General features: G+C 44.6%; 1 protein-coding gene across 2 annotated transcripts in view; it reads right to left on the bottom strand.

Annotated features, from left to right (window-relative positions):
* The window catches only part of ANKRD6 (ankyrin repeat domain 6), a 121,936-nt gene that overhangs the window by 37,023 nt on the left and 69,550 nt on the right, over nucleotides 1–15,363 (bottom strand). For both annotated transcript variants that reach the window (XM_064447635.1, XM_064447634.1), the window contains one exon: nucleotides 165–421. In XM_064447635.1, coding sequence (XP_064303705.1) covers nucleotides 165–284 — 120 coding nt within the window. In that variant the 5' untranslated portion in view covers nucleotides 285–421. The remainder of the gene's footprint in view (nucleotides 1–164; nucleotides 422–15,363) is intronic.

Genomic DNA, 15,363 nt, shown 5'->3' on the forward strand with positions numbered 1-15,363 from the left:
ATACTGTAAATTCACATGAGCTACTAAGCATGAACTTTAAGGAAATCTAAACACTAACCTCAGTCACATTCAGAATGGTAAAGCTACGAGCGCATTTTCACAGACAAGGGTCTAGGAGTTATGTTAGTTCCCAGGGATTTCGCAAAGCGTTTTTCTCTTGTTACCTTGGTAACGGCTACCTTGGCACCCTTGTTGATAAGCTGCACCACATTCTCCACTTGGCCTTTGTAGGCGGCTACGAGCAGGCGTTCTGAAAGCACGGCAACCACATCCTGCTGGCTCATGAATTAGGAGAGAAAGGTTTTCAGGTTTCTTCGGTCCAAAAACAAAAGCTTGGGATCGGTTCAAGCAGCATGCAGGCAGGCGAGGAAGGACCTCAGCTCCCTGGTCGGTGACGTTATTGCTATGCCATCCTTTGGACCTGTGGATCAGAAAACAACACTGCCGTCAGCAAGGTTTCAGGGACTGAAGCACTGCAGCAGCTCCTCCCCAAGCATTCATCTTCACATCGCTTTGGGAGGGGGTCACAAAAAAACTCTCAGAGCCTCATGAAGACATTGCACTTCTGTTACAGTGCAGAGGGATGTAGACAGCAGCACATTTTCAGTGTGCCCTCGTTCCCCTAGTTTGGGACAAAAATCCTTAAACTTTCTGAGAGCTTAACTCTCTTTTGGCATAACCTGTATTTGTGTGGTCCCCTTTCATTCTCTCCTCGCCCCAAGTTTCCCAGTCTTTAATTAGCCAAGGATGGGTTAACTACCTCCACTGCTAACAGTAGCTCAACCGGTGTTGGTCAAGGGAACAAGAACAAGTCATAGTTACTGGCTGATGATATAAATATACAAACCTCTGCCCTGGAAGGACTGAGTGCAGTCAGCAATTCAAGGCGGCTGACTCTTCCCTCACGAGTATAAAATGCTTCACAGCTTCCCCCGAACCACCCCAAGGACACCTTTGGGAGGGATCGCAACCTGCAGCTGGGAAACACTTATCTTTGTTGTCAGTGAGAAATGATGTTCCCCCCGCAGTGCTGACATCACACCACACTGACCCCAGAAACAATTCAGATTTAGCAGTCGTCATGCAAACTTGTGAGCCTGTTCTTCCTCCCAGGCTCCACTGACCCATCCAATGAGCTATGGGAGCTGAAAAGAGATTCCTGACATAATTACAGAAAATGTATCCACGTATCACTTTGCGCTGTAGGATCCAGAACCTGCCCAGTCTGGGAGGGTTTCAGCTTTACCTGTGCTTTTCACACTTTGGTATTTAATTGTTTCAGTACAGGAAAAACACCTTCACGATGGCCAGTGTGTGTACAGATGTTTTACCTTTCTCTCTCTCTTGAAATATCACTGCGCTGCTCCTTATCAGCTGCCAGTATTACAGGCTTTGCATAGTCTAAGGGTAATCAGTACAAGGACTAGATGATCTGGGAGATGGATTGTGGAATACAATGTCTCTCACCCTTACGTTATCCCTTTGAATCCATCTCGAAACAGCAATAACTAAAAGCTATTACTGCTTAACAGCTTTGCTGCCCCCCCTAAATTGATTTGTTTGTCTCGGTTTAGCTGATAGTACAAAACCCTCCCCATCATAATCCCACCACTCAAAGTACCGATGTTTTTGCTAATAGCTTCAGCAGGGAGATCATCACCAGAACAGCAGAAAAGATTTAATTTCTACCCTCATACGAGAAAGACGCTCCCAGCAACAAGGAGAAAATGCATGGGTTGTGGCACATGAACTCCCCGTTGTCTAAATACTGGGGGAGAGACCTTTTAATTAACATCACTCCCATGTTATAATATCGTATCCACCAGTTCACCTCTGCAACAAAATGGTGCTGTAGCCCTGTTTAAGCGAACTGTTAATAGGGGATGGTGATGCCCTGTGTCACCAAAGTGGTATCCAAAGTCCTTGGATCCTGCAGGATCACTGACCTACACTAAATATTTTTGATCACAAGCTTACATATATTAAAACCATGTTGGTTAATCTGTAGAAGATACTTGCAGAATTTAATTTGCACTCCTATGGTAATTTGTATTAGTGAATCTTAAAATGCTTTATGAGCATAAATAACACCCTTTGAGGTGAGTATTATGCTCAAGAATATTACAAGTATTTTAAAAAAGGGCTCTTTAAAGCACAGGAAAGTTCTTGGTTTCTCCAAGGTTAATAGAAAAGTTATGTCAAAGCCAGGAAAGAACTCCAGATAACTGATTTTTGATTTCTAAGTATAAGCATTAGGCAATGCTATCTCCAGGTAAAAGATTCACGTTAGCTTTTCTTTACCGTCCTCTTGCTTTCTAGGTGTGAACATGTTTGGAGCAGCATGGAAATAGATGCACATTTATTCAGAGAAACAGGTCAGAAACTTTCTGGGTCTCAAAAGCAGCACAAGAACAGACATCAGAGAAGCACATGTGCTGCACCCTGTGCCTCTGGACCAGTCTCACCCACACCCTCAACGTGACGGACACAGTTTGGACACCAGGGCAACACAGAAAAGATGGAAGTGAGAAGAAAAAACCCCATGTTTCCTTCACCAGCACTGTACGCATCATACCCTGCCCCTCTGGCACAGTGATGTGCCCAGTATAATACAAACCACATTAAAAAGCCAAGAAATACAGATGGCCTGCACTTAATAATTTGATCTGTGAAAAACAACCCAAGTTTCAAAGTCACCTCCCTATGTATTCCCTTTCCAGTGACACATGTTACCAAAGCAAGCTGAACCCCCTAAGCCCAGCTGCCCTGCTCCCAGTGCCTCCCTGACCCTCCCATCACACCCCAAAGCAGCACGTCCGTACCCCAGGATTGCTTCTCACTCCTTCCCTCCGTGACCGGCACACAGTGCAGGGCAAGCCTTACAACAGGGATCTTTCTTCGTGACTTTTTCAGGCAGTGAGGTGGTTTCTTTCAGTGTCAGCCCATGCAGTGGTGGTTTCCAGACGAGCGGTACCATCACTTGTTTGTCCCCATCCTTACACCTAACCTGGCTGCCCATACACTGGATAGAGTCAGGCACAATAAACTGACAACTCTGTGCATCTTAAAATATCTGTGGTGAGATCCTATTTGGTTTTCTTGCCCCTTAAATTCAAAAGAAAGCAGTAACATCATTGACACCGAGAGATTTTCATATTCACTGCAAAAAGCTCAATGCAAACATTTTCCTGACACGCTGACATTTCTGAGCAAATTCACAGAAACTGTGGATGCTTGTTACATCTTAGCTGTACCACTAGAAACACACTAACACCTCAAATGACTCACGACAGTGCAAAGTTTAGTGCTGCTACGGAAAACTCTGGTTAACAGGTACATACCTACGCGGGATAAACGCTGGAAATTGTACTCACTTCCTAGTTTGATTATTCTCCCTCTCTCTCGCTGCATTCCCGTTACTGCAGCATATCTCCCCCAGAAATCATGAGCCACCTCAGCCTGCCATGTCCTGCCACACTGAGTGACAGGCAGCGGCGGCACCGCTGTTATCATGTAGTTTGCCTTCTTGCCTCTTCTACCACTTGGATCATGTATAAAAGCATAGCAAGGAGTTGATTCAGCTATCTGTCTTTTAGGGATGTATCCCACATTGTCCAAGTTTCCGGCAGTTGTCGGTCCCCTTTCCCGAAGGGCAGTCACGTCACAAGCCCGGCTCTTGCTCTGGGCTGTTTCACACAAGTCACATTCCCCGGCTGCTTTACATCTCCTCAGCTGGGATTATCTGCAACTCAGAAAAGCGCATCTGAGTAGGATAGGAAGCCCAGACAACTGAAAGACCAACTTTCCTTTTCTCCTGTGCTGGTAGGAAAAAGCGATGGGGGTGACCAGTGGGAATGGGAGCAGGAACAACCTTGTCATTCCCCTCTCAGTGGACCCTTCCCCAGCGCTGCGGCTCAGCAGGCAGCGGCATCGCTCCCTGCCAGCTTTAACTCTCTACATGCCTCAGACACACAGACCGTCTTTCCTTGAACACGTCTGCGCCCGCAGCAGGAGGAGGAGGGTACCAGATGCCCAAGGACTACAAATAAAAGCTCGGCTGCCCCTTTCACACCCAGATGGTGCAAAATGAACCCGACAACACGATTACATGCGCTGCATCGCATTCCTGCTGCCAGCACCTGCTGCCCAGAATTAAACCCCTCATTACCTCCCCCCAAATGCAGGAGCTTGGGGGAAGCACAGAGCATGGGAATACTCAAACCTTCTGCCTTCAAAACAAAAAAAGGGTTTTGCTTTAACTTATTTTTAAATAAGAAACAGCCATCTCTGTGTTTCTTTGTTTAAGATCAGATTACTTACCTGGGGCAGGCTGGGAAAGCAACACCTATTTCCCAAGCCTCTTCAGGGAAGCCAGCCAGGTGTGATGCCCACAGGTTCAGTTGCTCCACCGCAGGGCAATCCCTTCTGAGGATAACCTGCTCACCCCATCGATGGAGCATGGAAAAGGATGGATTGACTGTGGATTAGTATTCCCGGCTGGCAGCAGCAAGGCATCGTCCCCAGGTGCTGAGGTCCAGCCGCATCCCGATGGATGATGCCCGTGGCTCGATGAGTCACGCCACCCTACGGATGCTCTAGGAGATATCTGGCCAGGCACAGCACAGCACGGCGCGGGTGGGCAGCTGGCTGCTCGGTGGCAGGGTCGTAAAGCTCACAGCTCCAGCCTCTCTCCGTGCAACTGGCAGAGCAGGAGAAAAACACTCTGCACACCTTCCCCCTCCCCAGCTCCCTCCCCTCCAAACTGCTGCCAGGCTGCTTCAGCGGCCGTATCGCCTACACATCCGTAACAAAAAGAGTAGAGGAATGGTGATTTTTGAAAGCCAAAGGAAAGTCTAGGACACATCAAACACCAGAGATACTGAAAGGCTAGGCGATTGCCTGTCCTAAATTCATAGAAAGGATTAAAAAAACACCAGCTTCCTCTCAGAGTAAAGAGAAAAAAACCTGAAAACTATCAAAGATTTGAGAGAGATGAGCTAGTCAACTTCATAAGGTTCCCTGCACAGGTCACTTCTCAGTACAATACCCAAGTTAAATTAGTATCTGAATTAAAAAATGCTTACAAAAAGTTTCTGTGTGTACCAAGGTACAAAAGGAAAGGAAAAAAAATAAAAGGAGAAAAAGAAAAAGGGACCCCGAATCCTCTTTTCTAGTTTATCACCAGAAAGGGTAAAATTTCAAAATTAGTCCAAGAAAAATTCTCAGCACCTGCTAGCTTAACTTTATGTGACAAAAATAATGGAATAAAATTATTCTAAATTATTTTAGAATACTCCAAGATATGTTAAGATATGGAGTCGGACCATTTTGTTACGGAAGGGTACAAAATAGCTACTTTTTTATAATAATAAAAAAGCCTTTCTAAGAAAATTTCCTATGTCTAAATACTGCCCATGTCTTTGCTCAGCTCCCAGAGCAAAATGGGTTTCTTTGCTTATTAGTTAATAACAGTATATTAAAATCTGTAAAATGCTTTTTCTTGTCTAGCCTCTTTGCAAAGCAGTTTGCCATATTTCAAATACGACATAAACACAAAGATTGTACTCGCTTTAGAATAACAGCATTTTTCAGCAGAGTGGATTATTGCATTAGAAAGAGTGAGTTTCCTGGAACTCATTTTATCATTTACTGCAGGATGCAGATATATCTGCCATTTCTCTGAACTGACTTTAAAAGGGTTTTTCTAAGACCTGCAGCACTGCTTTCCTCTAAGTGATTTTTCTCCAGTTCCCTGAAGGATCCAATACAAACTACTTAGGAAAAATGTATGTATTTTGCTAAAGGGAGGATTCTGCCTCTCACCCCTTCCTGCCCCAAAAGACAGTTAAAAACCAGGCAAATATGTCATTAAGAAAATCACACCAGCAGCAGCTATATCTGGAAACCACCAAAGCCCCACCAAATCAAGAACAATATGCTTTTGATTCATACTTTTCTTTACAATGACATCAATTCTATTTTTGGAGTTAGTGTTTATACCCATCAACATTTTGAACTGGACACCTACATAAAAGTCTGGTAGTTTATATGTTGGTCTCTGCTTTTTTACTTATTGTTTGCATTGCATATTTTATCATACCGAGTAAAACTATTCAGTTCTCATGTGGACAGTTGTGCAATTCATCACCCTAAGTATCAGTACGGTCTGGGACATCTGAAAACTTTTTCTGGTCTTCCCCCCTACCCCCCACCCCTTGTTGCTATGAATTACTTCAACAATGACTATTTAGCAGCCTCCCAGGGAGCATCTGCATGACAGCTGCTCATCACGCTTCCCACCACAACCAGATCGGACTGATTGATGTCACTGCTCCACCGCAGCTGGTGGCCACCTGCAGCCAGACCAACAGCCAAGCCCACAGGCAACGGATGTGGGGAGACAGCGACAGCAGCTTCCCCAATTGCTTCATTGAGCATGGCTCTGTTGTCCGACCTCCACCATCGTCTTCACTGAATGTAAATCTTCAGGCATTGCCTTGTTACCACCAAAACCAACCTCCAAAGTTGCACCTGCCAAGCAGAACGCTTTTGGAGAGAGACATGGACACATGGAGACCAACAATGAAGATCAGAAGCAGTTTCAAGTCATCACTAATCTCCCTGTATGAAGACAACTGTTTTTCTTCCCCACCTACTTAGTGCCATGTAGCCCCCCCTTATCCAATATGCAGGTTATATACTCACCACTTTCCCGATAACATGATTTGATTTTTTTGTTTGGCTTATCTCATTGAAGTTTCACAACTTCATTGCTCTCCCCACCCTCTCTTTCAACACCTGTGTGCACACACATGTCAAAACCATTCAGTACAAGAGAGCTCAACTCTCAGCAAGCCCTCATCAGTTGAGCATTATTTACATGACAAAACAATGTCTATTGTTTGATAGCGGGCAGTGCCTGTGTGCAAACACACATGCATGAGATGTCTCAGTCCCATTTGCATAAAACCAGTTAGGAGGTCTTTCCAGCTCACTGCAGTTTAACAGAAGTGCTGGAGACCAACCTTGGGAACGAAGCAGGCATGCGGCTGCACTCGTGGGAGAGCGGGGTTTTACACTACACTTGTGCACAGTGTGGCCTCAGGATGGGAGAACTGTCCCTCACCATCATCCTCTGAGCAGGAGCCACCTGCCAATCAATTAAAAGGCCGTACAGATCCCACCAAAGCTGACTGCAGAACCTCACTGGGAGCAGAAGGTGCCAAAATCCTTTTATCAAACTGCCTTTCTTCCTCCTCTGCTCTTCTTCCCTTCTTTCTTACTCCTACGGGTATGTCCTCTGCTGCCAGGAAAGGCCTTCCGACCTCCATGCTCCACCACTGCTTCTCAAATTACCTGTAGCATAGGCAGTACCAGCCACTCAGTTTGGTGACCCTGCTGCTCCTGTGCTGGTGTGGCAGCACAGACATCTCCTTCTCCTCACATTTGCTCTGAACCCTCCTTTCTGCCAGCACAAGCAACCCCACACTCTCCCAGCCAGCACATAATGGCAACTCAGGTAAACATTGCAAAAGGCATGCTGGAAAATTTAAAGAAAAAATTCCTATGTTTATAGATTTTTTCAATGCCAGAAAACACCACTATGATAATCTAATGCCAGCCGGCACCAAGCCACAAACTTCTTTTTGAGCTAGACCCTATCTTTTATAAACAAAAGTAAAGATGTGCAGCCAGGCAGTGATTAGAAAATGCTCTGATTGACAGAGCAGGGAAGAAGAAATCACACATTTACCAGCTTCAAAATATTATCCAGCTAACAAAAGAGCACTGGAGATGTTCTTCCTCTTCAAGAAAAGCACAACTTAGGAGCTGCCAGCAGCGATGACACAGTCCCTCCTGTATGGTCACAGCTGACATCTTGGGAGAGCACTGAGAGATGAGGTGAGGTGGCTGGACCGGTGCCCCCCAGTTCGGCACTGAATCATAGAGACACTGTGAGTGCCCAAGATGTTATGGTATTAGAACAATATTCCTCAATATCACTAGGCATCTGGCACGAGTACAAGAGTCTGGGAGGCGGTGTGTCAATTAAAAGCTTAATGAGGCTCAAACTGAAAGTCAGTGGATGAAATCCTAGGGATGCAGTGGCCAGGGAGGGGGAAAGACATAACCAGACAAACATAGGCAAAAATGCTGAGTATGTTCACTGTAACCCATGGAGCAGTGTGTGCCCCAGTCGTGGTGCACACTGTTACTATCAAGAGAAGGTAATTTTTCCAGTTGTGTCCCATCATGGGGTACTGCAAAGCAAGAGGAAGCACAAATACCCAGGGACCTGGCACACCCTGGAAAACGGGCAAGTGAGAGAAACCAAGCACAGCAGGGAAGCAAACGTGGAGGTCGCGCACCACTGCATGGGGCACGGTATCGCCCCACCAGTCAGCACAGCTGGGATGGTAATTCTTACCTCCATGCACTGATCCCCCAGTGCTGCTGTCGAGAAGCTGGCTGTAACACCCACGCAAACTATTATCGATGGGCTAAAACTAGGCTGCATCTGATTCACATAGGGAACTGCTTTAGGCAAGGTCCCAAACCTGCTGCATGTACCAGAGAGGTCCCTCTGGCCTCAGCAGAGTTTGGAAGAGGCCTTAAAATGATCTCCAAATACTGGGAAGTAACTTAAAAGCATCTCTGGGGAGTTCCTAATAAGAAGAAAGCCCATCCTTTAGTGACTACAAAGCCTGCTGAAAAAGTGTGGGTTTAGGGACACTATCCTATCCTCTCCATGAGTTTGGGTCAAAGGTAGCAAAGACTCCCTGATGTTGTGCACGAAGCCTCCATGCTGCACATTTCTCCCAGTGCTCAGTGTTTTGGGTTACACAGCAGCAAGTGAAGGGGACGAGGCTCTTCTCTTTGGACCACAGGTTCAGTTGTGTGCCAGCTTAGGTCAGCTACCAAAGCTGCTGCTTCATGGCCGCACAGGATCCTACATGGCATGTGCAGGAGGTCTCTCCTCCAATTCTAGTGCAAAGATGTTCATAAATGACAAAAACATTGCAGCACATTAAATGATACATTTGTCAGCAGTGTCAGCAAATAGACTGACACATGGAGGTATATAACAGCACAGAAACGAGGACAATAAACAGACATTTCAAGGCTGCAATACTATCAGTGCTGTACACCAAACAATTACAACACTTACTTCTTTTCCCCATAAAATAAGCCATTTTATCAAAATTAGTCCTAATCTTTTTCTAACATATTAAGATATTGCTATTTGTAATTTCTGTTATTGAAGCATGGAGGACCACTGCCTATGGATGGGGATCCTTGTCTCCCTCCCTTCTTCACGTCCTTCCTTGCTTTCTACTCTAGAGTAAAACACACTGATGTTCTTTTGTCCCTTCCTCCTAGATCACTTCTCCCTGCTCTCTGCTTGTTCATCCTCTGCTGTATTTCTTCTGAGGCTTGGTATTCAAAACCACACAGAGTATTTACAGAGGAGTCTTGGTGTGAGCAGCCCTAAAGGCAAGCTGGTTGCAAGGGGAGAAATACTGAACAGAAGATGATATCTGCTGAAATACTGATAGAGGAAACGCCTGCTGGCCTGTGAGCCTGGGAACAGCCAGCCGGGGAACCAGCAGCACCCTTGAGAAGTGCAGCTGGTGCCTTTGAAGTGCAGCTGGGTACCTAGAAACCAGAGGCATCCTGAGATACCGCCAATAAGCACAAAAACAAGGGACTGTAATAGCAACTTATTGTCTGAAAAGTTGAAAAGCAGTCTGGAAAAAGGGAAAACATCCTGAGAAAGTAAGGATCAGTAATTGCCATTGGCTGTTCTAACTGCGAGAAGAGGAAAACAGTCTGGAAAATAAAAATTGGTCTGAGAGAACAGAAATCATCATTATCTATTGGCTGTCCCAGGTGAAAACCAGAAATTAACAGCACCTATTGGCTGCTTGACAGGGTGGTGTCCTATGCTCTCTTACATCTGATACAGAAATAACTTATTTTTATCCAAAATGGAGCTTTTCCCTCTGAGAACTTCCCGTGCTGCATGTAGCTTTCCTTTTCCTAAACAGGTTGAGCTCCCTGCATGAACCTTCTACAAGATCTCCCAGACAAGCTCTCGGACCCTCACTGTGGATGCCTGGCTGACTCCCAGCTCCATGACAAGGATCATCGTTGAAGTGATGGTCTGCCTGTTACTTTATTGGTCCCCCCTGGGCCCGCTTCTGGTGTCAGTTCGGTTTGTCCTCCCAGTTCGGGGATGGTTTGGCCCCCTTCTGGGACTGGTTTTATGCACTTGGCGTCGGTAATATGATGAACATACATATATATGCATATAAGTAATCTACTGCAAGTGTATCTGCTTTTATATTACCAATACGTTTACTAGGGATAAGTTTGTAGTAACCTGTAATATTATATATATACTTGTTGCTGCTAATAATTTGTAATAGCTTTATATATTTTTTTTTTACTATTCATCACAAGTATATTTGCTAGTGGTGAATTTTGTGTTATTTTTGGTAACAATAAAGCAGAGAAGTTTAGAGGATGAAGCCTCTGTGTCCTTGTATATTACAGAATCCCTGCAAACCCACAGTCATGATCTCCTTACTCCTGCAGGACAGGTAATCCTTCAGGTCATGACAACTCCCCAGTTAACAATTCCCTCTGGTCTCCTCCACAGCTCCATTTTTGCATCCAGAGCCCCAGAGCCAGGCTTGCCTTTCCTTGCAACTGCATTGAGCAGATCAAATTTACTTCCCGGCCCACTCCACACTCTCAGACCTGTTTCTGCAGCCTAATCAGTCATTCCCTGCCTTGTAGGAAGCAGAGGTCAGTTTTTACAGCCAAGCAAGTGTAGTTCTTGGTACTCGCCTCTGCAGAGTTTCACCCTCTTGATTTTGGATCCAGAGGAGCCAAATCCCCACAGATTTCCTCTCCTTCTGAAGTTCCCGCATCTTCTCCCCACTCCACCCTCCCGCAGGGCTTACAGGTCCTTTTTGTCCCACTACCCCATTTACAAACTAAGATTTAAACGTTGTTTCTATTTTACAGAAACAGGGGGCACCAAGAAAACCACATTTAAGTGAGTGTGAGGAGACCAACAGGCCTATCTGAACTCACATTTCTGTGCAGTTACACAAGCAGAAGGGACAGAAGCAGTAATAACTTGCAAAGCCAAAACCCACAAACATTTCAAGCAGCAACGGAGTATCTACTTGGAAAGCCTTTTTTATTGTGTTAAACGAGTGTTACCTCATATTTTACAACATGCTGCAGTCCTCTCAAGACTAATTACTTCCATCAGTAGCACCCACAGCTGCTAATCAGTCCAAAAAATCTAGATATCTTAAGTCAAATCCTTGCAAAAAACAAGTCTGGAAGATAAAAATCACTTAAAAAAATTTAAATCATGCATTTTGGTTATATGCATCAGGGTTTTGGGTTTTTTTTCCGCTTTACTGTGTGGTGCTATTAATCCTAAGATCTTTTAATGCTGATGGCATGGCTGATCTTGTTTCCATGTCAGCTTGCAAGGGTGATAGGAGGCAGCTGTGCAGGGGTTATCGCCATGGAAAATCTCTGGCAAGACCAGAAGTTGCACTGGTGGGACCATGTTAACAAGGGAGGCTTTCTGGAGAAAAAGACCCTCCTTAGACACTGGCAGTTAATATTTCTTCCCTGATAACTCATGCACAGGCCTTGGATCAGAGGTCTCCATTATGGAAGCTGAGGGCAGTGAGACCGAAGTGCTGCAAAGAAATGATGTCTGCTGAGCTTTCACACTACTCCCTCCTCCTCCTCCCAAAACAAACTTGTAGTACACACAGTTTACTTTTCTTTTCCTGTTAAAACAACCAAAAGGGATGCTTTCTTATGAGTTACAAAGGTGCATCTTCCATAGGTAAACCATGATATTGACTGGCTTCAACAACCCCTTTTAATCTGCACCCTCCCACCTCTACAGTTCACAAGGCACCAGAGCGTAACTAGGACGTCTGCTCCCCATATTGCAGTGACCCCCTCAGATGCAAGACTTCCAGTCTGGGCCCCTGGCAGGTACTTTTCAGTATCAGGTATCACTCTCTCCGAAGTTACCATCTGAAGCAAGCTCTCTAACTTACCAAGTGAAAACCTTCCTCTGCCAGGGAAGGAGACTGTTACTTTGCATATTTTCAGACATCAATAAATGTATTTGTATTGTGGAAGAACAGAGAATTTTCTCTCCATGTAGATCTCATCCTGTCTACCACTATGTACAGTTTTAATGTTCATGTTAGCAGGCAGTGAAATGAGCACTGAATATCCTCAGGGTTTGGCCCCTTCATGTACAGCATCCATCAAGGACAATATATACAGAACAAACGGCAAAGGATGTGCGAGTATTGCCTCATAAATCTATTTGTGATTTGTGAAGAATCCATCACTATGGGCTAAATATGTTTTCTTCAAAGAGGATCATAAATCAGTTCAGAAGCTTTCTGCAGATGTCTTGATTTCTCACTCAATATCTACACCTGAAGGGGCTGCGCTGGAGAAGTCAGATGTTACTGCTTCGAATGGTTGGGCACTCTCCTGAATGGGTTCAGAGAACTGGATAAATACCAGTATCTTTTGAAAACACCATAACTACCACACTATGAACCACGTTCTAAATCTCTAGGTTTATCTAGTAGCAGAATTTCAGTATTACAGAGATGAAGACTTTCACCACAAACAGGAAACACGTTTTAAAACAACAGCTTAGCTGCACGATTAATTCTTCATGTAAAATGCTGATGCCAGGGAGGACTGTACTATTCCTGTTGCAGTAAATGTAATAGATCTAACGAATCTGCTCTTCTTCACTGATAATTGTTCTAAGTAGGGCCATTACAAATTTATGAATCAGGTGCCCTGTCTGCATATATGATCTATCAAAGGCAGTTTTAACTGTCTTCACCATCTGACCCAACATTGTAACACAGAAGTGTTACCAGGGTAATATTTCCTTAGTACCCAGACACATTTTCAGTGCTTTCTGGGAGGCCTACTATTGAGCAGATGTTTAGTAGCCTTGCCAGGAGCCCTGCACAGCCTTGCAATAATTCCCAAGAAGGCTGGCAAGAGTTTGTTGCCAAACAGTTTGAGGGACAAACAGACAGTTCTACCTAATTCGCAGAATCACAAACTGGCTGAGCTTGGCAGGGATCTCTGGAGGTCATCTGGTCCAACCCTTCTACTCAAGCAGGGCCACCTAGAGCTGGTTGCCCAGGACCATGCCCAGATGGCTTTTGAATATCTCCAAGGATGAAGACTCCACAACCTCCCTGGGCAGTCTGTGCCAGTGCTCAGTCACCCTCATAGCGAAAAGGTGTTTCCTGATGTTCAGAGGGAACCTCCCGTGTTTCAGTTTGCACCCATGGCCTCCAGTCCTGTCACTAGGCACCAGTGAAGAGAGCCTGGCTACATCTTCTTTGTACCCTCCCTTCAGGTATTTCTGTACATTAATAAGATCACCCTGAACCTTTTCTTTTGCAGGCTGAACAGTACCTGCTCTCTCAGCCTTTCCTCAGAGGAAAGGTGCTCCAGTCCCCTCATCATCTTCATAGCCCTTCACTGGAAAATTAATTAATCTATAGTCACTTGAAGCCATTGAAATAAACCACATGCTTAAAATTGCACACATGCTTATTGGGTTAAGAGGAAATTACTTCTTCACTCAGAGAACAGGAAAGTATATAAAACAACAGAGTATGCACTATTCACAGAATAATTTGCACAGCAGACTAATTCATTACACTCGCACTCTAAAGGGTTTCTCTTGAAATAAGATTTTCACCAGTGGGACTCAAAGGAGCATCCCTCATGTAAGCAGCTCCTACAGTACAACACCCTGGAGCACACTCATTTTTCTTCTCAGCACTACTGGAATTCCTGCCTACTATCTCCTTGCTACCTGCTTTGTTGTCTTCTGCTTCTTTCACATGTACAGAACTTCAAACCCAATATCCAGACCAAGCCGACCCCCCATGTGGCCAGTCCATGGTCAGCCCTGTGTGCTGCATGTTTGGATCACTCTCATACGTTCCTTCCCCCACCTCTCCGACACATGAATGTTTTTCCAGATAAATGTAACAAACAACCAGGTTCACCCCAGCTTCAGTGAAATTTGAAACATCTTCACAAAAAGATTAAAAGCCAGAAACATCTGGATTCTCTGTTATCCACCTGAAAACCAGAGCTGTATTTTCATAAATTCTTATTTTAGAGGCTGTATGGCATGAACTACACTTCTAAGTCATGAGCTCACACGTAAGTTTTACTATAGAGCTATGACTTGTAGTAACAGTTAGAAAATTATTGCTTCCATTATCTTACATAATTTTCCTCCCAAGGCAGTCATTTATGGCTGAAGCCAAATCTCAGATTCATAAGAGCAAAAGAAAAAAACAATTGCAAAGAAGTGTTTGGCACCACCTCTGCTCTGTGTGCTCTGACAACAGAAGGCTGAATGCAAATTTTCAGGACTCTCCAAAACTCAGGGGCTCTCTGGACAGCACTGTGACACCAGATGTAAAGAAAAGGGTTCACTTGGCAGCGTAGACATCTACCACCAACTTACTTAACTCAGCTAGGCTCCATTTACGGTCAACAAAGGACACAATCCATGTCATCCTAAAGTACATTTCAACTGTCAGATGAATCACATTCTAAAATTACTTACCTCATTAAGCATCATCTCGGATACTGCACTATAAACATCCAAAGTTAGATTAAATGAATCCTATCCACAGTGTCTGTGAGAAACACTCAGCTTTCAGCAATTTGCTAGAGGACTTTTATCTGCCTGACTTCACCATGACATCTCCTGTCAGTGGTAAATCACTGCAATTTATTTAGAATTAAAAGACTCAGATTGGAAAAGAAATGCAAAAAACAACTGGTGCAGAAAGTATCAGCAAATCTCTGTAATGACTTGACTTCTGCAAGGACTTTAGAAATCACACCACGCTCTCAGGTTTTATTTTCTAAGCCCTAAGCTGCTTCTGGCGATGATCCCACAAGCCCAGCTCATCCTCCAACACCAAGGCTGCCTTATTTCCCAGAAACAATAAAACAGCTTAGCACATGGAAAGCCTCTCCTTGTGCAGAGGATGAGGCTTTCAAGGGGTATAGTCTCTGACTTTCTCTTGAAAAACCCAATCATCATCACAAACCTTATTCCAGCAGGTGCACAGTGTACTACTGCAACATGCTCTACACAACCAGCTTGGGAACAAATACATTATTCCAGATCAAACACGTACCTTATTCAAAATCCTCACAGAGTCCCCTAAATGCAACTCCTCCTCATGTGAAGGAGGCTAACTGGAGAAAGGTAAGTTATTCCTTCTCTCTAGA

This window comes from Phalacrocorax carbo, chromosome 3 (genome assembly GCF_963921805.1).
Source record: "Phalacrocorax carbo chromosome 3, bPhaCar2.1, whole genome shotgun sequence".
NCBI classification, from domain to species: domain Eukaryota; kingdom Metazoa; phylum Chordata; class Aves; order Suliformes; family Phalacrocoracidae; genus Phalacrocorax; species Phalacrocorax carbo.